This window comes from Pocillopora damicornis, chromosome 8, assembly GCF_964200805.1.
Source record: "Pocillopora damicornis chromosome 8, jaPocDami1.2, whole genome shotgun sequence".
In the NCBI taxonomy this organism is placed as follows: domain Eukaryota; kingdom Metazoa; phylum Cnidaria; class Anthozoa; order Scleractinia; family Pocilloporidae; genus Pocillopora; species Pocillopora damicornis.
In genome coordinates, this window is record NC_142677.1 from 4,451,406 (window position 1) to 4,474,645 (window position 23,240).

A 23,240-nucleotide genomic window follows, 5' to 3' on the forward strand; every position below is an offset into this window, starting at 1 on the left:
CGTACAGTCACGTGGGAATAGGTTTATTACTCAGAGGAGTGGAAGAATGTGAAGGTAGAAGTAGTAGTAGTAGTAGTAGTAGATCTTTATTTAAACTCGGTTAAGAATCTTCAGTTATACTAATAGTATTTTAATTACAATCATTTGTAAAAAATTAAAATAACTATAAAAACTGATTTACAAGATTGCCGAGTGGGAATCGAATGTTTCAAGTGCGCGGTTGATTTCCTTCTTAAACTACCCAATTGATCTAACAATTGCCCAAGGTAGCGGACACGAGCAGATCTTGTTCCTTTTTCGTAAGTGACGATACAGTGAAATTCACACAAAATTTCCTCGTCCCACCTCTGCAGGTAAAGCGGTTTTCTCCGCTCAGACAACAAACTTTTTCTCTAGGTAGTTTGTCTTTAGAGAAGTCAATGAAAAGAAGCGTGAGCTGTAACAATAGCAGGAGCCACGTCGTGAGTTTGACTGAGTTCGTAGCCATTCTGTTACCGACGCTCTAAATGCACACCTGTTATCTCAATATTATTTGCTGAGTAAGATATTCTTGTTACAACAAATCAAGCTTAAAACGGCAAAAATCGCCTAAAATAACCGCGAAAAGACAAGATGGGAGTAAGTTTTATTAATTTTACGTGTAAAAAGTTCATATTTCAAAATATCTCAAGTGGTAAATCGATCATATTCCACCCCCACACTATTCCTGACAACGTGTTCGACGGTTCCTCCCGCAACTTAAGAGGCTGTCCGCGTAAGAACGGATAAGGCAAATTTCGGCCGATCGCCGATTTCCCTAAGTTTTTCAGTGAAAGTCGAAAATTCTATCCCATGTACAAATATCACATTTATTTTGATCATTTTCATTATTTTTATTTTTTATGAGACAATTTTAAAGGTCACCCCAAAACTGCCCAATTTGCCTTCTGTGACCCCTATTACTAAGCTATAAATATCGAGCGCTACCAAATCCTTATTTCCCAATCTAGAAAGCTGATTATTTTACATATTTAAGAATGAATTTATTTCAATACTTTAAAGGTAAAATGATTGCATTCTATAAAATTTTTACCGAGTTATGAAACTTTCAAAATACCTTATCGTGAGCATTGAAATTCGTGAGGAGTGAGATACATGCGGTTGAAAGCTATTTCCTCTTACGTGGGACCTGATCCAGAGTCAAGTCTATTGCAGCTCAAAATTACTTAGAAACAGAAAGTTAAACATATAATAAAACTTTTGGGCACTCCTCATCCTGCACCGTAGAGAGCTTGGCGAATTTCATAAATATTCGCCATCTTGATTGAAACCAACGATAAGGCGGTCCGACCTGCAGACAGGTTTCTAAAGCGTAACAGCCCTAAAGTACTTGAAGGTGCCGCAAAGATTATCTGATGGAGTATCAAGATCGATATAAGTCATCGTTTCGGCCATTTTTTCACATGCAAATTAGCTTCATGCGTTCGTGTTATAATACGTGTCAAAAATAGTTTCCGTAACAACATTTAGCCGTTCAAAGAAGTGTTCCTATAAATGTGAAACTCATCTGTTGTATCCTTTCTTGACAGCTTTACGTAAAATTTCAAGAGCCATTTCCTTTGAACACAATGCGCTAGGGGAATCCAGTTTTTTTTGACAACCAAGTTGTTCATTTCGCGCAAGTGTTTTTATCTTGTGCATAATCTTTTCAGGCCTCTTTTGCCGTTTTTCTTTGGGAAAATAACTCACCCGTACTTGGGGAAAAATTTCGTCTTACTATTTGTGAAAGTTTTTTAGATTGTGAGCTAGTTGGTTCTCATGATTAACGCCGTGGAGATTTTCAAGCGTGACTGTGGACTGCCGTGAACTAGCCTAGTCACGCAATACCAGCATTAAAAGATTGTCTCACGGCTGGTGAACTCAAATTAAAGAAACATTTAGTTCGGCATTTAAATCATGATATGATGATGTCTCATCGAGAGTATGAAAATCTCCCAGAAGAAATTGAGAAATTATGTAACCGATAGAAATTGGTATATTTAATTTAATAAACGTTTCCAAAAGTAGGTGAGCGAATTTAGTAATTTAAGTTAAAGGCATAAATCATTGAGAAAATTTAGAGGAGCCAATAGAGAAAATCTCTTTTGTAAATGCTCGTAAATGCTATAGAGTGAGGGTCAACATGATTCACGGTCACGGTAGGCTTATGATTTTTTGTTTTGACATTAAAGGCATGACTACAAAATAACAGGCGCCAATTTTAAAATAATTTTTCGGGTTTAATTACATGTCAATGCTTTAAGCACTTTCATTCATCGATATAGAACTGTACATCAGGTTACTTAGAGGCGGTGCGCATTGCTCTTCAACAAACTCACTCTAAATGCCCTATCACTGGTTTGCCAGGGCTCCATGCTGACAGTCATCTCAACCACGGCCCGTGTGTCACACTTCATTAAAGCACTGACATTCTTATATTTATCAATAAAGGGCAAAATTACTGAGCGCTGATTGGTTGAGAGAGAGGGCATTTTTTCTTAATCGAGGGCATTTTTAGTAATCAAGAGAGGGCATGATTACCTGTTAACGATTGGCTAATCCGTTGCATTGCTAATCCGTTGCTTCCCAGATAAAAATAGACTGCGCGCGTGATTTTCCTTCGTATAAATTTTGCCCTTTATTGATAAACAAGTAATCCCATGAGACCCCGTACTATTAAGGATTAATTGCACTTGAGTTTTCAAAATTTTCCAAATTGCCCTCGTCGCTTCGCGACTCGGGCAATTTTGGAAAATTTTGAAAACTCTCGTGCAATTAATCCTTAATAGTACTTGGCCTCATGTGATTACCTATACAAAGGACATCAGTTGCTCAATCAGGTCTTTTTTCCTGTCTCTTGATTTAAATGGTATTCCAAAAAAGCGCAAGATTTCTTTAAGCAGTCGTTAGAATCTTCCTAGTAAGTGTCTGTGCCTCGGGCAGATGGTCATTCCCTCGAGCTCACTTCTCGGCAAATGCTGAATTCCCGCTCTCGCTATGATTAACTTGGCTTCTGTAACTTCGCTGTATTTTGACAAGTAGCAGTTCGCCAAATGGGCGGATATATCTGCGTTACACTCGGAGAACAAAGCATGCTCTACTTCCTCCCCACTAGAACCGACTTTGCAGTATTTCGTAAAGAGAACAATTTGGGGAGACAGCAGGCATTTTTAGTGCTAACAAAGTAAACGTCCCAAGAAACACTGCCTCGGATTTGTCTGAAAATGTTGCCGACAGATCGTTTTATTCCCGACAGATTTTAATTGAACTAGGAAGAAATAAACAAGTTTTCCAAATATTCTTTCGCAAAAAATAGAAATGCCACACAGAAAAGTTAAAAGTCTTCACTTTAATAAGCTTTAAGCAAAAAACATTTCGTGTGTTTTTGAAGAGATGTACATGTATTAAAAGGAAATGTAACTACCGTCGAATTTCTTTATCAAAATTAATCTGTAATTTAATTAGGTGAAACAGAAACACACGGCTCTTTTTTAGCGCCTCATAGAAAATGAAAATGGTCATAAAAATATAATTGCAATTAATCTGCATATAGGAATTAAAAAGTATTTTCATTTCGTTAAAAAAAGGCCAAAATGATGATTAACATCGATCTTGATACTCCATCACATAATTGTTCCAGCACCTTTGAGCCTTTTAGTTTAAAGTTTCATAACTCGGTCAAAATTTTACAGAATGCAATCGTTTCACCTTTGAAGTATTGAAATAAAGTCATTCTTAAATATGTAAAATAATCAGCTTTCTAGATTGGGAAATAAGGATTTGGCAGCGCTCGATATTTATAGCTTAATTATAGGGGCCACAGGAGACAAATTGAGCAGTTTTGGGTGACCTTTAAAATTGTCTCGTAAAAATAAAAAGAATGAAATTGATCAAAATAAATGCGATATTTGTACATGGGATAATATTGTTGACTTCCAGTGAAAAACTTAGGGAAAGCGTGACGCTTTCATGAAGTTTAAAATCATTCGCTTTTTTTCTCGAGACATAAGCTTGGGAGGCCTCTGCTGTGATTGATTACATCGGCGTTGGGGATATTTAGGGTCCATCTTATTCCCGCTAAGGATGTTCTAGTGGTTATATTTATTACCAAATACTCTGTCGAAGGAATAGACAGTGGTGAAGGAAACAGTCGAGATCGGCGGCAAGAAATCGAGGTGAGAACTTAGCTAAAGCCCTCGCAAACGACCGACAGCGAACACGTGGTTTTGAAAAGCAAAGTTATTTACCTCCAGTAGCCTTTTTTGCGTTTGACATCGCGTGTATTATTTAAGTTGTATTCAAAAACTCGTATCTGAGACCAGAATATTCCATAATTTTCGCTAAGGGCACCCTTTAAACGATGAATTTGATGCAAAAGCGAACGTGACGCGTAATCCGATCAGCTGATTAGTTGTAATAGAGGAGTGTATTTTTTGATTATGTGCGATGCAACGGCGATTTTGAATATGCTTTTTGTCTTTGTTAACTTCAATTAACAAACGGAACGAAAAAATTGTCGTTTTTATATTTTTAACGAAGGAGAAGATATTGAAGAGGGAAAAGTCTGCAGCGTCTAGTAGTAACCGGTCAAGTCGCTCGGAAGTCATCTCTTCTGAAGTCTGTAGCCTGGAACCTGAGTTGTGTCGCCCAAAATTTTATTCATGTCGCCCTAAATAAAAAGACAAGTCGTCTAAAGAAACAAATACTTAAAAGATCAGACTTACACAGTGTAAATAGGCTATATAGGTAAGAAATCTTTATCATGCACTTAAGTGCTGTTTGTTTGCGAGAACATCGTAAAGATGATCATCACAATAGGGATATGTTTAAGAGACAACTTTAGAAGCGTTATTCGTTTCTAAAAACAAATTGATCAGTTGTTTGTTTGTTGTGTACTCATTTCGTACTCACAGACGCTTCATAAACTTGAGAAACTTTACCACTCAAGCGGTGTTAGTTTCTAACAACGCCATGAAGACTGATTTGTACGCAAAAATCGATCACATGGTCAGAATTGAAATATGTTTGAATAATGACTCAAGCATTGCACTATCTGTTGGGTATTCACTCATTTCATACCCACCAACCTTTTGTAAACTTAAGAAACTTTATGACTAAAGTGATGTTGGTTAATTTCTAACAACACCATGAAGACATAAAGAGCCGGGTCTGTAGGGAAAGGTCTTTCGTAAGTGAAGCCATGATAGGCAGTGCAACTGCTGTCATGCGCTCGGCCTGTTTGTTTGAAAACGAAAGGATCATAATGTCAATAAGCACTAGATAAAAAACGAAAAAACGCAAAGGCCCTTTACTTTTTTGTTAGTTTTAAACAGCCTGCATGTTGTGTACCATGATAGCCGAAAATCGCGAAACTAAACTAAACTAAGGCCGTGCGAGCATATTATTTTTGCGTTATGCGGAATAATGGCATTTAAACAATCATATTTTAAAGAACACTGAAAAAACGAAATTACGTCGCAAAGCAACTTGTCCCTGTACACAATCAGTAATTGTCGATGTCCTACAAGCGATTCTAAGTATGGCAATTCTTTTTGTTCAGACATTTTTAAACCTTCAGATGGAATTACCGCGTGTCCTCCGAGGGGTCCAGTTGCTACCAACCTCATCAAGTCTCTGTGCGACAAAAGACGATGTTTGGTGTTCAGTGCCAACCTTAATGTATACTTTTGTTAATTAGGAGTTCTGTTGTTAATGTCTGAAAATGAAAGAAAGCAATACAAACTTTAACCCGTAATTTAGATTTGATAAAATCTTTATAATAAGTGTATCGTTAACGTACAAACCTTCAAATATGCCTTCGCAAGAAACCGTAGAATGCTACCTTGGTTTGAGTACACCGATCTACAAAATATAATAGATAAAATGAACAGAACGCTACGTTTAAAAACATTACAAACGAGCCAAAACAAAAAAGCAGCAGAGAAAGTACAGTGGAATCAAGATTTTTTCCGACATTCAAGATAAACAAAACTTTGTTCAAATAATAAGGTAGCTTTAGGAATCGGGGTAAAGTTACAATATTTGACTGAGGGAAGGGAAACAGCATCTCAAGGGTTCGAGTTATCAGGAGGTTCGAACAGTAGGGATTCCACTGTACACTCACATGTCGTAACTCCGATACGGGTGGGGCAACGTGCAGCCACAATCCACTATGGTGGAATCCTTGGCCTCTTCGAAAGAAATGCCCAAACAAACGCAGTGGTAGCACTCAAAGCAGGTAAGGCATTGCACCATCTCATTGCGACTTGAATGTTGGGTGTTAAATCCTCGCCTGAAAAACGCACAAGAAAGCATCTAATGCACCACACTTCCACGGCAGAAGGAGGCATATGTGGTTGAAGGTGTTTCCTTGTCCTGTAACTGGCTAGAAGCAACAAGGAGGACTTTGTTTTGTGTGGTACCATACAGCCCCAGACAGTTCGCAGTGCTGTTGTATTGGTTTCTTCAAAAAGCCGGCAGCAAAGGTTGCCCGTAAGAGTTCTTTAAAAAAATGCGGATGTCAGTATTGTAATGCCAACTTGCCTGGAGAAACGAGCCAGTCCTTAAAACGAACAAGTAACAAGTTAGTTACCAATATCAGCAAAATTTTTTAAGGCACTGAAGACTTGGCTTTGGACACTTTTTGTGACAATTTCCTGAATGGATTTGCCTTTAATTTCCTGAACCTCGTTTGGTGAAAGGCTCACACTGGCTGCCCACTACAAAGCATCGCCTCTATCACTAAAATGCCACGCATTCTGTAAAAAGAGATATGATAGAAGCACAAAGTAACTCCTTTTAAAGTTATATTGCGAACGGAATATAATTTTTCAAAATGCAGTTTAGTTACTTCTAAGGAGAGGGTCATAAGTAACAACAGGAACGGTTAACACGACACTGAGATGGCTACTATTCCTACAATTTTAGCCAGTATTGTATTGTAAATAATCATGCAATTCAGCCTTATTAGGCTGCCATGGGATTTTTAATAAAGCTATCTCTCCAGCTACTACAAATATTAGTTTATTGGACAGTTGTCAAATATGATTGAAAACCATGTGCACAAAAAATAATTGTGTAATTATCAAAAGTGATCAAAGGATTTTGAGTTTTGCAAGCAGTTAATGTCACAAATGAAGTTGATGAAAAGAAATGAATTGACATGAATGGCAGTTAGTGTTTAGAGGATAACGAAAAAAACCACAACCTTATATTGCTTGCTAAGTAATCTGAGAATATCAAAGTAGCAAATTTCTCTAACAGCTGGATTAAAATATTTCTGTATAACAAGCAACCACATAAACAAGCACCTAAAGAAAGAACTAATAAATAAATTTTCCAAAAATTAATTTAAGATTGATTTATCATGCCTCAGTCTCAGCTTTGAAAAGGAGATCCAGAGGTAAACCTCTGTTAAAGTTCACTTAAAACATAAAACAAGGATGTTAAAATTGTACACTAATAAGCTTAGCAAACATAACAAAAAATAACTGATTGTTCTTACTTCATCAACAATGTGGTCATAGTGAGCAAGACCATACATTGCTACACCTGGTCTAAAAAATTCAACGTCACTTTCATGTGCAGACATGAGTATGGATAGTGAATTATAAAAGCAGTTTCCATCCCCACTTGAGGAGAATGGCTCCAGACCAAGCTCACAAATGGACTGGTCAACATAGCTGGAAAACCTCTAAAAGCAATAGAATATAAAGTTAATAACAACCAATACAATAAAATTTATAAATGAAAATAATGATAATAGTAACAATAATAATGATGATGATAATGGTTCCAAGTTAATAACTTTTACTGAACTTTTTACTGCTCAGGAAGTCTGCGCTGATTCTTACGGCTGATAAGCTGACATAGAGAGATCTTCAGGAGATGTTCCAGGTGGTGAGGAGATAAACTTAAATTCACCTCCCAAGGCAATCTGACCATGCATCCTAAAATGTCCCTTGCAATTTGGGGCTTTATGATTGTATGGATTTCAGTCTAGGAAAGGAAAAAACACTTTGCATTAATAGGTAGATCACAAATTGATAAACAAAATAACATTAATATTAATAGTCAAAGGCTGTTAATTAACTCTCATGAATGTTTGCCCTCATGATGGATTCCTCATTAAATGTCCCAACCCTAATCATCAAGTTGAAAAAAAAACTTTTTGAACATCACACTAAAGAGCTGGAATTGGCCTGGCATTAGTGGACCCTTAAATAAACAATATCCACCTTTTGGAGTTAGTAGGACCAAACTGCTTGGACATAGCCCCCTTACCAAGCTTCTACCTGAACAACTGTTATTAAAACTTAAGCTGACAGCTGATGAAATGACATAAAGAAATGTTCAGGAATGGTAAATTCAAAACAAAATACTTGCATCCTAGACCAGATTAAATTGTGAAATAAATAAATGAAATGGTATGTTTGTTTATTTGTTTGCCACACATACATGCACAAAAAAAGTAATGAACAAAAAGGAGTTCAATTAATAACAGGAAGCTTACGTCTTCATTCAGTTTTCCTAGAATACTCAGCATCTTTGATGTTTGGATCTGATTCAGTTTACTGCAGGTTTGCAGTAGAGAATTTGCCACATATTACCGCAGTAAACTGATTCACTCCCAAATTTCTTATTTACAATGTCCTCAAATACAAGAGAAGGTTAAATGTGACCTTCAGGAGTAGCCAAGGTACAATCACAAATGGAAGTGGTGACAGCAGGTGTTGATGAAGGAGCAGGAGGGCAAATGGGGCTTGCAAAAACTTCAGGGGCAGATGAGGGAGGATCTGAAATAAAAGTAGAAGCTGGTGCTGATGATACAGGAATGGGAATCACAGGACTGTGAGCAGAACTATTTACTGTGATGTCAACCTCTTGAGGGTGCTGTCATTGATTCCAATTTCTGTATGAATGCATTACTGAAATTAAATTGTCCAGATGTGGTCGCTTGCTGCTTTTATTTACTTCTGTGAACTCAACTTCTTCAGGCCACCAAACTGGTCAGCATGCTTCTTTCCCCCATCCAGGCTCAGATCTCCCTACATGAAAATACACCATATATATTCTGCAAATTTATGGGAAAATTGACAGTGGGTGCTTAAAGTTTTACATTTAACAACTGCATTACTATTCAATTAGCACTTTAGAGAAACAAACTAGTGAGTTGTATGATTAGAATAGACAAATTGCATAGCCTTTTAAGTACATCACCCCCAAAATTGTTTCCATTTGTGAAAAACAAACCATCTATCCAGTTTGCTTTTTTAAATTTCTTTACCATCTTTTTTGACTTCCCTAACAACCATTTTCCTCAGGTCTACCACTCTAAATTGCACAGGGTCTTCTGGTGGTATGTCATCATCAGCTGCCATTTCTTGAGCTTGAACTTGTTGCACTATAGGAAATAAACATTCAAACTGTATTGTACTGTAAATTAAAATCTGGAAGCAGAAAGGTGAGTACTAGACTAACAAAATAAAGTACTTATAACAGATGCAAAACAAAATGATGTTAAAATGCACTCAGAATTTAATGAATTAAACTAGTTAAAATAATTATTTCTTGTATAGAGAAGTGAATGAGAAATCAGAAAAATGTTCCATATCTTCCATACCTTAAAATATTCTGTGGGCTGTAAATAACATCAATCAGTGCCTTAAACTGTCAAAGCATTAAACCTGTTGCAATCCAGAACTGGCCTTTCCAAAATGCAAAGCAGAGTGCTGACAGCTTAGTCCTAGCAAACCATTCTTGCATCTAAAAGCAAAAAGAGAGAAATAAAGCAAAAATAGAGGAAGAAAGCCAAGCAGACAGACAGACAGACAGACAGAAAGGAAGGAAGGAAGGAAGGAAGGTAGGGCTAGTTTAGAATAAAAAAAAATCCTGAGGTACTGCATTGTTAGGGATGTAGATACAAACAATTTCAACCCCGATATCATGAGCTTAAAAAATAGTTTTTATTTAAAGTCTTGTTAAATTATATTCGGAAATTCAAATAAATAAATAAATATAAAAAAATATATATGCATAAAATTAAAAAAAGGAAACACTGAAATACTTTTGTTTGCATAGACTTCATGTACCGTCTAAACATCTGGTTACGCTTGTTTGAGTCTGTCTCAAACGCCACCTGAAAGAAAATAGAAAATGAAAATCTCATATACAACAGCTTGCAACCTGAACAATAAAATCATGCTCCCACACGTGAAATATAAAACTTACAAAAAAAGAACTCTCTTTTTCTTGCACGACCAGCAGTAGCTGGGGGATCCTCCTCGTGACTTTGGGCTTCCTTAAAAAAATAAGGAATATCGAAAATGGATCGGTGTGAATTAAAAAAATTAAATACAAAAATACCACACGATCACGATTCTCCGGGAAAGTCTGATATGCTCGTTGTAACAAAAGAAAATAGCTACGGAAGAATGAATGTCAGCGCCGAAAAATATACTTGCTCCTTTGCAAAATGTGATAAAATTAAAACGCATTCTTTCCGCCATAATGATGGGGCCACTGTAATGATTGGTGTATGTATCATGAAGTGTACCAGTAGCTGGTGGTTATTTTCGTCTCAAAGCCCCTCACGGTTTCAAAATGGCGAATTATCGTGGGACACTCGTTAAATCATATCTCTTGTGACTCGTCTTGGTTCAGCCCTGACACTGGCCATCGCTCTTCGGAATCATGTTTTTCAGGGTGTCACCTGTGCATGTTGACATTGTTATCGATTTGAACGTGAAAGCTGCCTCATCAAACGTTCTCACAGTTGTGCGTTTTGCTCCCCTTAACTATACAACAGATGCACGTGAAGTCATAGACTGGCTTTTATTTTGTATTAGTTAACTCCAAGGAACAAGCGGAACGCAAACATCGTCATGTTCATATTTCAGGGAAGGAGAAGGTGTTGACGACGAGGAGCTGCCGGAGGAAGAGTCTGCAGCTTTTAGTGAGTGAAATGTTTTCATCTGGTACAAATTCAACATAGCAACCTTGATTTTTGAATGCATATCCGAAAGAATTATCAAAGTTAACTCTATTTTTCGCAGTAGATCAGTATGTTCGTGTTGAACGTGATAATTTTACTCCATTTGAATGATAGTTTTGTTGAAATGTGTAGTTGTTGACCCACCCCCCCCCCCCCGCACGTTTCCCTCAGCTTCTGCTGCTCCCAGTTCTGCTTCCCCTGTAGTTAGTAGCTTTAGACTTTTCAAAGAGCATTAGGCTAATTTTCCAGATGATGAAGCTGTTAACAGGCCTGTAAATTATTCTTTTCATGATTTCCAAATGACATTGTGAGACAGTTTTTGAGAATTATGAGTCACCTGTGAATACCAAAGTGAAACCAGCCCCCTGTTCCTTTTCCTAACCAACCTCCTGCCCAAGTTGGTGGAGTTTAGGAGTATTTCAGTTTTCCAGTTTTCTCTGGGAAGTAGATGTGCTTGGTGGTATGTCTACAGAAAGGCAGGGAATCTTTAAGAGTTTAGTCTTACCATAGTGCCCAATAGTGTCAGATTTTTTGTTTCCTTAAAGAAAAATACCAAAGAAGAATGAAAAAAGAGAAAAAAACAAATTGAAAATGCGAAGAAAGGAAATACAGAATACCATAGTTGCCACTTTATAGCATTTATCTTTGTTAGCCATGAGGTATGATAGTTGTGTTTTAATTCTTAATTTGTCAGACGGGCCTCCCATTGAATGGTAGGGATAGTGAAAGGCAAAATTATTCACTTGGTAACACTTCAAGTACTGTCCCTGAGCTGAAACACCCCTTATTTTTGTCCAAAAATACTCTTTCACTGTTGATATTAGTTACTGACAAGGACATACTTAAAACATAGGCATACTATGCATGCAAGAGTATTTTTTTTTTTTGATGGGTGGGTCAAAATGGGAAACTAAGCAACTGATTTTTGTATTTTTGTAAAAGAAAAAGAGTATTTACCTATGAAAGATTCTGATGAACATATTGTTAAATGGAGAGCAAAGTTAGCAAAAATGAACAACATTAGTGCAGAAAAGTGGTGAGAAAAGTATCATATTTCAAAGCATAACAACATGGGCTCTTTATTTGGTAATTGCCTATCTGTACTTTGCCCCATTTGTGTGGAATACATGATAAGATGCAGGCTGTCTAGAAGGAATTGACATGTGATGGGATGAAGTCCTAGGCAGCTAAAAGTGAATTTGATTGGTAAATCATATCTTAGCACATGAGAACTGCATGGAAAATTGACTAACAGTAGCATTTAGTTCCATGTGAAATTTTTTCAGTGGAGTGGGATTATGTTGTAAAAATTTAGGTTGTTTACTGGAAAATGGCATATTATCTGAGAAAGTCTAGTTCACAGCAACAAGTTAACATGAAATTGTATCAGGAAAATACCTTTTAAACACAAGATGACTGACAGAAGCATGGAGAACTTTTAAAAGCAAAAAAACAGATAGTCCACATCACAGTTGACACAGAAAGTAAATATAACTTTGTGATTTTTTCAGCTTTTGCAAAAAGAGCAATCAAAAGGCAAAAACTAGATTATTGATCAAATCTGCTTTATGCAAATGCTTTGCACAATTTTTACCCCAGTCAGCAAAACACAAGCCCTTCCAAAACAAAAGTTCTAGTGATAATTTCATGAAAGGCCTTGAGCCAATGGCATGTGCATTGTAAGTGAAGGAGTTTTACACAAAACATGTTTTAACTTCTAAATGGTAGAAAAAAATTCCCTGATCACCTTTCTAACCTCCTACAGGTCATAGCAATGAAGTTCTTAGAAGAAATTAACTATTACACTGGGTAGATGAGCTCATAATTCTTTGTTAATGCTATTCTTGGTGTTTATCAATGTTAGTTTGATTCCATTGCAACATATGACAGTACCCTAATTTTATGATGCGATTGGCATGAGGGACAATACTGTGACACTTTGATTGGTGCAAGCATACCTCATTGCTGTGATCTGATTAGTGTGAGATAGTAGTCATACCCTAATGCAGAAGTCAGGTTATGCAAGATACATACTCTAATGCACCCATCCAAGATAAATACCATTTGATATGCCAACATAGGGTCATATATTTAATATTTTTTGCTAATAACTCAAAAATCATTAAAAAATGAATCTTTACTCTTTTTCAGGAAATGTGAATTTTCAGGAAATTCTGATCTGTCTGAGTCAGAGCATCTGCTGTATTTATCACTCTTCAGGGGAACAAGCCCCTAAAACTCAGTGCTATGGTTCAGGCTCAGTAAAACACATGCATGCATCATATCTGTTGACATGGTTCAAACAAGAGGTAAAGAAAACTTGTGAATTGTGCCATTTAAGTGATATCAAGAAAAAGGGCAAACCATATATGCTGAGGTAATTGTTATTTCTAAGCCCTTTTCTATTGAGTTGTATTGGTTCAGTTGATCTTCATTTTACCAGGGTCAACATTTTTGTTTTCATTGTCACCTTTGGAACCTTTGCCATACCCCTCCCCCCTTGGTCCTCTATTCCCCCCCCCCTCTCTTTGAACTTTTGTCTGTTTGTATGTTTCTGTTGGGAAATTGGGCAAAACAAAGGTGTTTGATAGATTAAGGATTTTCTTTACTGAATGAAGTAGAGGAAGCAAGACAGTGGGCTACAAAGAAAATTGAATTTTTTCAGAACCAAAGTTCAAACCATATCCTTATACTATTTCCAGATTTTCACATTTCTAGACTATCAACTTAAGATACATCCAACTAAGCTAAAGAATTATTGGTGTATTTCCAGAACTCCACATTTCCAGACTACTGAGATAAATGTAAGTTAAAGACTAATTTGTATATTTCTAGATGTACCAAGTCAATATGCTTGTGAGTAAGCTAATTGACATATTACATATTTTTACACATTTTTCTCTAAGGTGATGAATTTGATGTGCAGCACATTCCATTGTGATGACATGTTCTGTGCTCTTCTACCCCAAGTTAAAGCGCAATTTGTTTATATTGATACACAGAACTCCTAACAATAATTGCAGATGTGCACATCTTAACCCTTTGCTTCCCTGAAGTGATTAACATGTAGCTTCTCCTTTTTGTATCCATAAGGTAATGAGAATACCTTCAAGTTTTTATCTTGATCTAACCTCAAATTCTTGTAATTAATTTACAATGAAATGTATAGCAGCTGAAGGGGAGAAGTAGCAATCAGTCCTTGGAAGTTAATGGGTTATAAGCTTCAGAGAACAGAAAGCATTATGGTTATAAATGTTTTGAATACTAAAGATTAAAATTGTCAGTAGCTGACAGATTTACATGTTCATGTAAATAGGGTATTGAATATTTGTTAACTTGTGAAAGAAACTTGATTAAATATAGGGTCAAGCAATTTTTCATTGTGTGTTAACCCTTTAAGCCTTCACTCCCATGAGTGACCAAGACAGAATTTCTCCTTACAATATCAATACAATATCAAGCAGACAAGTGATGGGATTCAAGAAAATATCAGCTAGGGGAGGGGATTATTAGTTGATCCAATACCAAATTCTCCAAACTAAACATGCATATTATGAAAAACTAAACATGATTGTGTATGATGAAAATTTGGACCAGAATTTTCAATATCTGGTTGGGCATTTATTTGAGGTAATAAGCTATTTTCATTTAATTTTTTAAAGATGTTTTATTGCTGGTTTAAGACAGGGTGTGGAATTTTGGTCTAGGTTTAAAATAGGGTTGGAATAATTTTGTATTTCAACCTAAGGTAGGGCAATAGTTGATTTTAAGAAGGGTGCTCTCTCTGCTGAAGAGAAGGCACTACTGGAAAAAGCCTCTATTTTAGCTGATCATGTTTCTCAGATAAATTATTTATAGTTTCGTGTGATATTGAGAAGGCTTTACCAACCCCCCCTTCCCCCACCCCACCCTCATTGCCTTCCTTTGTCCAATTATTTTTTTGTTTTGAAACTTATTGTAAAGCTCTTTACTCTGTCTGATATGTCTAACCATAGGGGCCGAATTGACAGCAACACAAATAATAAATCTGTTTACATGATTTATTCAACAATCATCTGATAAACTTAGGAGTTTTACTTTTATCTACAAATACTAGTCAGTGAAATCTCAACTGTCAGAGTTTTTAATTTTATCATGATAATAGTAACAGGCAAAAAATATGTGCAAAAACACTCCAATATTTAAAGCTACTGCATACACCTTAAAAAAATTGTGTAACGTAATAAATGTTTCACACCACTAACCTACAATAAAGTCTTTTGTCTTTGAAAAGTAGTGGGTTTCCTTATTTACAATTTGTTTACAATTTCATCAGCAGACAGTATGAAACTACTCGAACCGGATCGCTTTGATCGAAAAGAAAAACAAACAGAAAAAAAAAACAACCCTAGGAAGCGATCTGTATCGTATTTACTCATCTGATCCGCCTATAATCTCTAAAAGAACTTCAATAAACTAAACAGAAAACTATTTCTTATGACAGACAAAAGTGGTCAAATCATACAGAAGCAAGCAGTAAATTTAAGATCGAAATAAACCAATCATAAAATGATAAAGTTTCCTGAGAGGTCCGAGGTTTGTTTGTTTTCTATGCAGTAAGTTTTGTGTTTTAACTTCACTTAATTGGTTCGTTTACAAAAAAAGACACTTTGACATCCTTTGTTCTCAATAAACATGTTCATTGGTTCATTCTTCTTCATTTCGATCCGGTTCAAATAATCTCTGTGCTCTGAGCGCTTCACAAACTTTATTTTCTTTCGTTCATTCACGATTTTAGTGGTTGTGTTGTAATTGTCAATGAGCTGGTTACCTCACATTTTGAATTGTAAGTGATTATTTAACTTTTTTTCCAGATTAAGCAATTATTTGTGAACTGGTGATGTTAGATAATAAGGTGACAGTCAGACTGACTATTGCTAAGTAAATTCTTTGCGTGTTGTTTACCTGCTTCTGTGATGTTATTTGCTCTGAGGTGTAACGTGCGTAGCTGACAGTTGTTGTTGATGGCTTCAGCCAAGTGCTGTGCTCCAATGTGTGAGATCTTATTGTGTGAGAGTTTTAACGTGCGTAGCTGACAGTTGTTGTTGTTGATGGCTTCAGCCAAGTGCTGTGCTCCAATGTCTGAGATGTTATTTGCTGAGAGTTCTAACGTGCGTAGCTGACAGTTGTTGTTGTTGATGGCTTCAGCCAAGTGCTGTGCTCCAATGTCTGAGATGTTATTTGCTGAGAGTTCTAACGTGCGTAGCTGACAGTTGTTGTTGTTGATAGCTTCAGCCAAGTGCTGTGCTCCAATGTGTGAGATGTTATTGTGTGAGAGTTTTAACGTGCGTAGCTGACAGTTGTTGTTGTTGATGGCTTCAGCCAAGTGCTGTGCTCCAATGTCTGAGATGTTATTTGCTGAGAGTTCTAACGTGCGTAGCTGACAGTTGTTGTTGTTGATGGCTTCAGCCAAGTGCTGTGCTCCAATGTCTGAGATTTTATTTCCTCTGAGGATTAACGTGCGTAGCTGACAGTTGTTGTTGTTGATGGCTTCAGCCAAGTGCTGTGCTCCAATGTGTGAGATCTTATTGTGTGAGAGTTTTAACGTGCGTAGCTGACAGTTGTTGTTGTTGATGGCTTCAGCCAAGTGCTGTGCTCCAATTTCTGAGATGTTATTTGCTGAGAGTTCTAACGTGCGTAGCTGACAGTTGTTGTTGTTGATGGCTTCAGCCAAGTGCTGTGCTCCAATGTCTGAGATGTTATTTTGTAGGAGGTCTAACATGCGTAGCTGACAGTTGTTGTTGTTGATAGCTTCAGCCAAGTGCTGTGCTCCAATGTGTGAGATGTTATTTAGTGAGAGTTCTAAAGTGCGTAGCTGACAGTTGTTGTTGTTGATGGCTTCAGCCAAGTGCTGTGCTCCAATGTCTGAGATGTTATTTGCTGAGAGTTCTAAAGTGCGTAGCTGACAGTTGTTGTTGTTGATGGCTTCAGCCAAGTGCTGTGCTCCAATGTCTGAGATGTTATTTCGGTAGAGGATTAACGTGCGTAGCTGACAGTTGTTGTTGTTGATGGCTTCAGCTAAATACTTTGCTCCTTCGTCTGTCAATTGATTTTCTTTGAGGTCTAACCAGCTCAGTTGAGATTTACTACATTTTAACAACTTACAAATTTCAAAACAACCTAATGGACCAAAGTTATTGTAGGCCAAACCTAAATGTGAAATTTGTTGAACATTCTTAATTACAGTAACTACTGAAGCACAATCAACAGGTGTGAGTTGACAAAAATTAAAATTTGCAAAATTAAAGTTAATTTGTTGTAGTTTTCTCTGAACTATTTCCTCCATCTCACTACTTTCGTTAATGCATTTAAATAATGTCACTGCTAAATGTCTTTTGTCTTCAGTCGGCCAACAAGTTACTTTCCTTGGCTCCATATCCTCTGTCCACTCTTCGTTGTACAACTTGCTTTCTTTCTCTTCAGTTTCCACAGGAAGAAGGTCTGTGATGATTTCGCTCGGTAGGTTTTCTTTCTCGTTCATTAGTCCTGCTAGAAACTGAAAAACCAGCTGCCATTTGCCGTCCGCGATGTTCGTAGAAACAAAGTTCCTCAGTTCTGTTTCATCCATGTTTGCTAGGTGCCTCGCAGCGAAAAACTCTTGCATTGTTAAATGAATGAAACAGAATTGTTGTTCACGTTTTAGCGGGGTAGTTTCACGGTCGGGTAAGCGGTGAAAAAGAGCGCTGCCTTCCAATCCGCGTACTTCGTTTCCCCCGAAGACCAGCCTTCCTTCTTTAATTCCTTCAAATGCCATTTTTTCAAGTTTCTCGAATTTCTTTTCCACGTTAGGGGGCAAATTATCTGATTCAAAATCTTCGCGAGTGAAATTCTTGCCGCGGAATTCTTCGTTGTGTCTTAAGTAAAATATTTTCACTGCTTTCTTGTAAATATCTGTTAATTTCGTTGGTAGACTTAGACTTTTAGAGCCGTAGAACTTCGCCATTTGAAAGAGAGTTGAGCAAATGATGAAGCAACTCGCAGGAATGTAGCATAGAGAGAGAATGTTCCTGTTGCCGCCGATGTGTCGCCATATTGTTTTGCCCGCATGCTTGTCCTCCTCAGCAAATTTGGTTACGTACTCTTCGACTTGTTCGGATGAGAAGCCGAGGATCTCGAAGACTTTGTCGAAATTAACACGCTCGATGCATGACAAAGCCGTAGGTCTTGTGGTTGTCAAAACGGCAGCTCCGTTGAGAAGTTTCCCAGTCGCGAGTTTCTCGTATAGAGCATACAAGAACATCTTCTCGTCTGCGCGGTTTTTAAATTGAGGCTCGAAGTTTTCCTCGCCGATCTTTGACTTATGTTTAAATTCATCGATTCCGTCGAAAATCAGGAGAACTCTTTGGGGGTTCTCAAGGATGTAATTCCAGACTTCATCATCTATGTGATCAGGGGGGGAATGTTCTGACGATGTGAGCAGTTCCCGGAGGCTAAGGTCGGGTGCCGCGTTGAATGCTCTGAATTTGATGAAGAAAGTAGCATCAAAATGGATTTTAACATCAGATGATTCATGGAATACTTTGTTAAATGCCCAGTCTCTGAGGAGTTTGGTACAGCAAAGTGTCTTTCCGATTCCGGGACGACCAACAATCAAAACGTTTTTGTTTTCGTGGTTAAGAATGTCCTCTGGCCCTTTTGGTGTTGTGTTTTCCCCACCCGATTTGGTGTAGACTTCGAGTTTCTTCCTTCTGTCTCCAGTAAAGTCATAATTAGCCATGTCTGGAACAACGACAAGGTTTGTGTAAATCTGATCCAGAGTCAAATGTTTAGCTGGGCGTCCTTCGCCGGGAGTACTTGAAAAAGGCGACCGGAGTTGGGGAGGTTGATTTGTCTCTTCTTTAATAATTTTCTTTGTATTCTCGATGAATTCCTGAAGCGGTGGTTTTCGGAATTGTTGAGACTTGCTTGGCAGATTCAGGTGAGCCTCTAGAAACTTGAAATTTTTCATGAAACTATCCTCTTTCCAGGCTCGTAGCAAAATATAGACGGTTTCTAACAGAATGCCAAAGAGAAAAATTCCGTTCACGACAAGAACAGCGCGCATCCAGGAGTTTTTCTTAGTTGCTCGTTGATTATGACAATCATGCCAGACGCCTGTAGAATTCCTTGGCTGACTCCCTCCAGAGGTTAGATAACAAGGGAAGTTAGGGGGGAAGTCCCGAGGATAAAGAAACTGTTTTTGCAGAACCATGAAGAGAACTCCTAAAACAATCCTTGCGAAAAGTTGACAGCAGTAAGCGATAAACAGCTTTTTACTAGAAAGTGCGTTTCCTTGGTCGCGCAACTGCCCCTCGAGATCACCGTTACGAGCGCTTGGCGACAGTTGATTGATTGTGAGGCTCGCTATTTGGGAGTAAATAGCACAGACAGTTCCGATGAGGAAGAAATTCATGATCACGAAGGCATAGATAGGAACATCGTGTTTGTTATACTGCTTCTCGTATAACTCGAAACATCTTCCACGGACAAGGTCGACGTTTTCACCCTTCGCCCCGCCACAGCGGAAATCATACCTGGATTCGCTGTTTTCTGCGTCTGCAAAAATGCCAAGGAAGATTACACCGATCAGGATCCAAATAACAACTGCGGCATGGCTAACTGTGTTAAATGTTTTTGGTTTAAGTAATTCCTTGAGATTATCCATTGTTAGCGTTTGTATTCTCACTGTTTTCGATCAGATGAAAATCGCATTATGTCGTAAGTTGAAATAATGAAAGTATGGTGACTTCCGGTCAGTCATTGCTACAGATATCACAGTTTCTCTCTATGGGAAGAGCTACAATTTTAATTCTTGGCAAAGTTACAGCTGTCAATTAGCCAATGGTTTGTTTTCACCTGCCAACATATCTCTACTTAAGTGCAGAAATGCACGCGGTGACCGAAATGGCAGATTCGACGAAACTTTGTCAAACCGAGAGGTTGTTCATGGATTTGGCGATTTTGACGAATTGTAGTCAAATTCGTCAGAGCGATTTTGACGAACTTTCGCCGTTTTTGTTACTGCACGCATTTCTAGACTTTTTTCGGAAACTGAAATGGACACGTGCTAAAAGTGTCATTAATCCGAAATTATTTTGATAGAGGCTTTAAAAAGACAATCATAAGTATGGCGAAGGCTTTTGCGTTCTGACGCAAATTGCACGCTTAGTAGTGTAACCAGAAGAGATGTGACTCGTCGCTGCACAATCTCCTTCACCTTCCCCCTCTACCTAAGCCAAAGTAATTTTCTAACTAATTACGAGCGCCTCTAAATACGCCTTGGTTGTTCAACTTTCTTTTTTCTCACCAGTTTTCAAGATCGTTTTTCCCGATTGACTTGTGCGACTGCCAACTGTGATACAAAAGTGAAGACATAGGAGACATTCCCGTATGAAAATGAAACTACGGATCATTACTGGGATACCTGTGGTAGCCCAGTCATAAAATGCCTTTGTTTTTTTGTCGTCTTTTTTTTTTTTTACTGGGATACCTGTGGTAGCCCAGTCTTAAAATGCCTTTGTTTTTTTGTCGTTTTTTACTGGGATACCTGTGGTAGCCCAGTCATAAAATGCCTTTGTTTTTTTGTCGTCTTTTTTTTTTTTTTTTTTTTTTCCTCCGCCACAAAATGGAAAAATTGCGCAATAGTACCCAGAGGTCATTGGGCCCTCAACACCATGACAACTAACTGTGATCCAATGAGGTGTTCACATACTGATCACGCGTGTTATCCCTCGACACCATGACAACTAACTGTGATCCAATGAGGTGTTCACATGCTGATCACGCGTGTTATCCTGATGATGATTGACGTTGTCATGCACAGACAGGGCCGGGTCACATGACGAACACGAGATTTTGCTCATGAAACTCTTTGGTCAGTTGTATTGCATTTCAACGTATTTGGATTGCGATCTCCTGGAGCATTGTAGCGCAAACGCGCAAAATACTTACAGACGCATATACAAGTGGTATTAATCGCGGCTAATCCACACTGAAAGATGTTATTGAGCGGTAATTTTGGAACGGATTGAGTCGCGAACGCTTGAAAGCCATGAAAGCCTTGAATGCCTTGAATGTCTTGTATGCTAAGTATGCCAATGTCTTAGTTGAAAAACGTTCACTTGTTGTAAAAAGCAAAATCTGAAATCTGAAACCAAACTGCATATACTCTATGCAATCTATTGAACAACGCTACTACCGTGAGACTGAAGAACATAACTATAATGGATGCAAACTGCTTGTGAAGAAAGACGACATGTTGGATTCACTTGATGGCAAGGAACGTAGCTACGATAACAGTACGAATGATATTAATTTCACGATCAGAAAGGTGAATCTTATGTTTGTTTTCATAGTAGTTGTATGGATATTCTTTTTTAATAAATACGTGATCCAAAACCCTATGTTTTTTTGTGTTTAATGTTGTTATGTTAAATATTGTTTACGCAATTGTCTTGTCACAAGCGGCCCAAGCTCACGTCTCGAGAAAAAGCCAACGATTAATTCGACACGCGTTGTGTGACTCGGTGTTAAGTTACGAGAGGAACTGCACGTTATAAGGAATAGTACAGGGAACGAAGTATGGTCGATTTACAACGATACATATTTCGAAATATGAACATTTTTCTCGTAAAATCAATAAAACTTACTCATACCCTGTGTATCCGTTGTATTTTCTAGCGATTTCTACCGTTTTAAGCTTGCTTTACCATCACTGTTGTTCACATCATCTACTTTTATTACGTTGATAAAATCTGTACAGACATCACACCAACCAACTCGCGCGCAAAGTAAGAAGACTATGTTGAAGGCTTGAAATTATATTGCGATCGATTTTCATCAAGAAATGGGCTAGGAATATTCCACAATAGTGCAAATAATCGTGAAGGCGGATTGCAGAAAAGCGATTGCGTGACGCTCGGTAAGCTGTAAGATGACATGTTATTATATACCAGACGTAAAAACTCTTCAGATTCTTAGTCTGCATTTTGTACCCACTCTGCAGTCTCCAGTCTATATTTTGTATCCGGTCTGCAGTCTGCTGTCTGCATTTTGTACTAACAGGTATCCGTGGCACTAATACAGTTTATTTTTGTTTACATTTATTCGCAAAACACACTTAATCTCGCACAAAATACCTGTGAGTGAGGTAATTCGACATTTTCGTTCTTTCCCACATTAATATTCTTCTCTCCTTTTGTAAGAATGTAGACATCACTCACAATGTTTCAAGTAATCCACCCACCCTACAAAAAAGGAACTCTTGCACGCATAGCATGCCTATGTTTTGAAATAGGTGTATGCCCTTGGCCAGACTTGAGCGCACTATTTCAGTATACTAGTCCGACACCCATAGTATCATTACACTTGATTCCAAAGATCCAGTACCATCCAGGTATCCCAGTTACCCTGCTCACAGGGTCTAGTTTTTTTTTTTTCCTCCGCCACAAAATGGAAAAATTGCGCAATAGTATCCAGAGGTCATTGGGCCCTCAACACCATGACAACTAACTGTGATCCAATGAGGTGTTCACATGCTGATCACGCGTGCTATCTTGATGATGATTGACGTTGTCATGCACGAACAGGGCCGGGTCACATGACGAACACGAGATTTTTGCCCATAAAACTATTTTGTCAGTCGTTTTGTATTTCAATGTAATTGGATTACGATCATCTGGAGCATTATGGGGCAAACGCTCAAAATACTTATAGATGCATACACAAGTCGTATTGTTCGCGGCCAATCCACACAAAAAGATGTTATTGAGCGGTAACCGTGAGACTGAAGAACAAAATTCAAATGGATGCAAACTGCTTGTGAAGAAAGACGCCATGTTGGATTCACTTGATGCCAGGGAACGTAGCTACGATAACAGTGCGAATGGTATTAATTTCACGGTCAGAAAGGTGAATCTTATGTTTGTTTTCATTGTAGTTGTATGGATATTCTTTTTTAATAAATACATGATCCAAAATCCCGTGTTTTTTGTGTATAATGTTATTATGTCAAGTATTGTTTACGCAATTGTCTTGTTACAGGCGACCCAAGGTCACGTTTCGAGAAAGAGCCAACGATTAATTCACGAACGCGTCACGCGTTGTGTGACTCAGAGTAAGTTATTCTAGGAACCGTTGAAAATTTGAACACGTTATCAGGAATAGTATAGGGAACGAAATATGGTCGATTTACAACGATAAGTATTTCGAA

General features: G+C 37.8%; 2 protein-coding genes, 1 long non-coding RNA gene and 1 pseudogene across 7 annotated transcripts; 1 reads left to right on the plus strand and 3 right to left on the minus strand.

Moving 5' to 3' along the window:
- Window positions 1-3,348: 3,348 nt before the first annotated feature.
- Window positions 3,349-6,451, minus strand: LOC113678686 (uncharacterized). 3 transcript variants are annotated; one of them, XR_016189067.1, is made up of 5 exons: window positions 6,143-6,451; window positions 5,823-5,880; window positions 5,607-5,734; window positions 5,106-5,253; window positions 3,349-4,687 (listed from the first exon to the last, which is right to left on the minus strand). XR_016189067.1 is itself a non-coding variant. In XM_089214332.1 (4 exons), exons 1-3 carry the CDS (start codon window positions 6,331-6,333, stop codon window positions 5,155-5,157), a joined length of 348 nt encoding a protein of 115 aa, XP_089070458.1. In that variant the 5' UTR covers window positions 6,334-6,451; the 3' UTR covers window positions 4,101-4,687; window positions 5,106-5,154. The 3 variants fall into 3 exon arrangements, 1 of the variants encoding a protein (XP_089070458.1); XR_016189068.1 differs by lacking the exon at window positions 5,106-5,253; XM_089214332.1 differs by lacking the exon at window positions 5,607-5,734 and having other exon boundaries at window positions 4,101-4,687.
- On the minus strand, window positions 6,445-10,546 carry LOC149041053 (uncharacterized; annotated as a pseudogene). Its single transcript, XR_016189057.1, has 8 exons — window positions 10,249-10,546; window positions 10,085-10,156; window positions 9,705-9,783; window positions 9,305-9,421; window positions 8,531-9,065; window positions 7,942-8,016; window positions 7,523-7,711; window positions 6,445-6,580 (listed from the first exon to the last, which is right to left on the minus strand). The product of XR_016189057.1 is annotated as an uncharacterized LOC149041053 (transcript).
- A 35-nt stretch (window positions 10,547-10,581) lies between these two features.
- LOC149041054 (uncharacterized) lies at window positions 10,582-14,384 on the plus strand. 2 transcript variants are annotated; one of them, XR_016189077.1, is made up of 5 exons: window positions 10,666-10,794; window positions 10,917-10,972; window positions 13,163-13,320; window positions 13,714-13,815; window positions 13,918-14,280. It is a non-coding gene; the product is annotated as an uncharacterized LOC149041054 (long non-coding RNA). The 2 variants fall into 2 exon arrangements; XR_016189076.1 differs by having other exon boundaries at window positions 10,582-10,972; window positions 13,918-14,384.
- A 1,382-nt stretch (window positions 14,385-15,766) lies between these two features.
- On the minus strand, window positions 15,767-19,794 carry LOC149041055 (uncharacterized). Its single transcript, XM_089214242.1, has one exon. It carries the CDS (start codon window positions 19,692-19,694, stop codon window positions 15,894-15,896), a length of 3,801 nt encoding a protein of 1,266 aa, XP_089070368.1. The 5' UTR covers window positions 19,695-19,794; the 3' UTR covers window positions 15,767-15,893.
- Window positions 19,795-23,240: the final 3,446 nt, after the last annotated feature.

What these genes read in the sequence shown, in the direction of transcription:
- LOC149041055 (XM_089214242.1), bottom strand. Translation starts at nt 19,694, where the DNA reads ATGGATAATCTCAAGGAATTACTTAAACCAAAAACATTTAACACAGTT.
- LOC113678686 (XM_089214332.1), bottom strand. Translation starts at nt 6,333, where the DNA reads ATGCTTTCTTGTGCGTTTTTCAGGCGAGGATTTAACACCCAACATTCA. An exon ending in CCGTATCGGAGTTACGACAT is followed by an intron (nt 5,881 to 6,142) that starts GTGAGTGTACAG and finishes TATATTTTGTAG; the next exon opens with ATCGGTGTACTCAAACCAAG. An exon ending in TTGCGAAGGCATATTTGAAG is followed by an intron (nt 5,254 to 5,822) that starts GTTTGTACGTTA and finishes TCAAACAAACAG; the next exon opens with GCCGAGCGCATGACAGCAGT.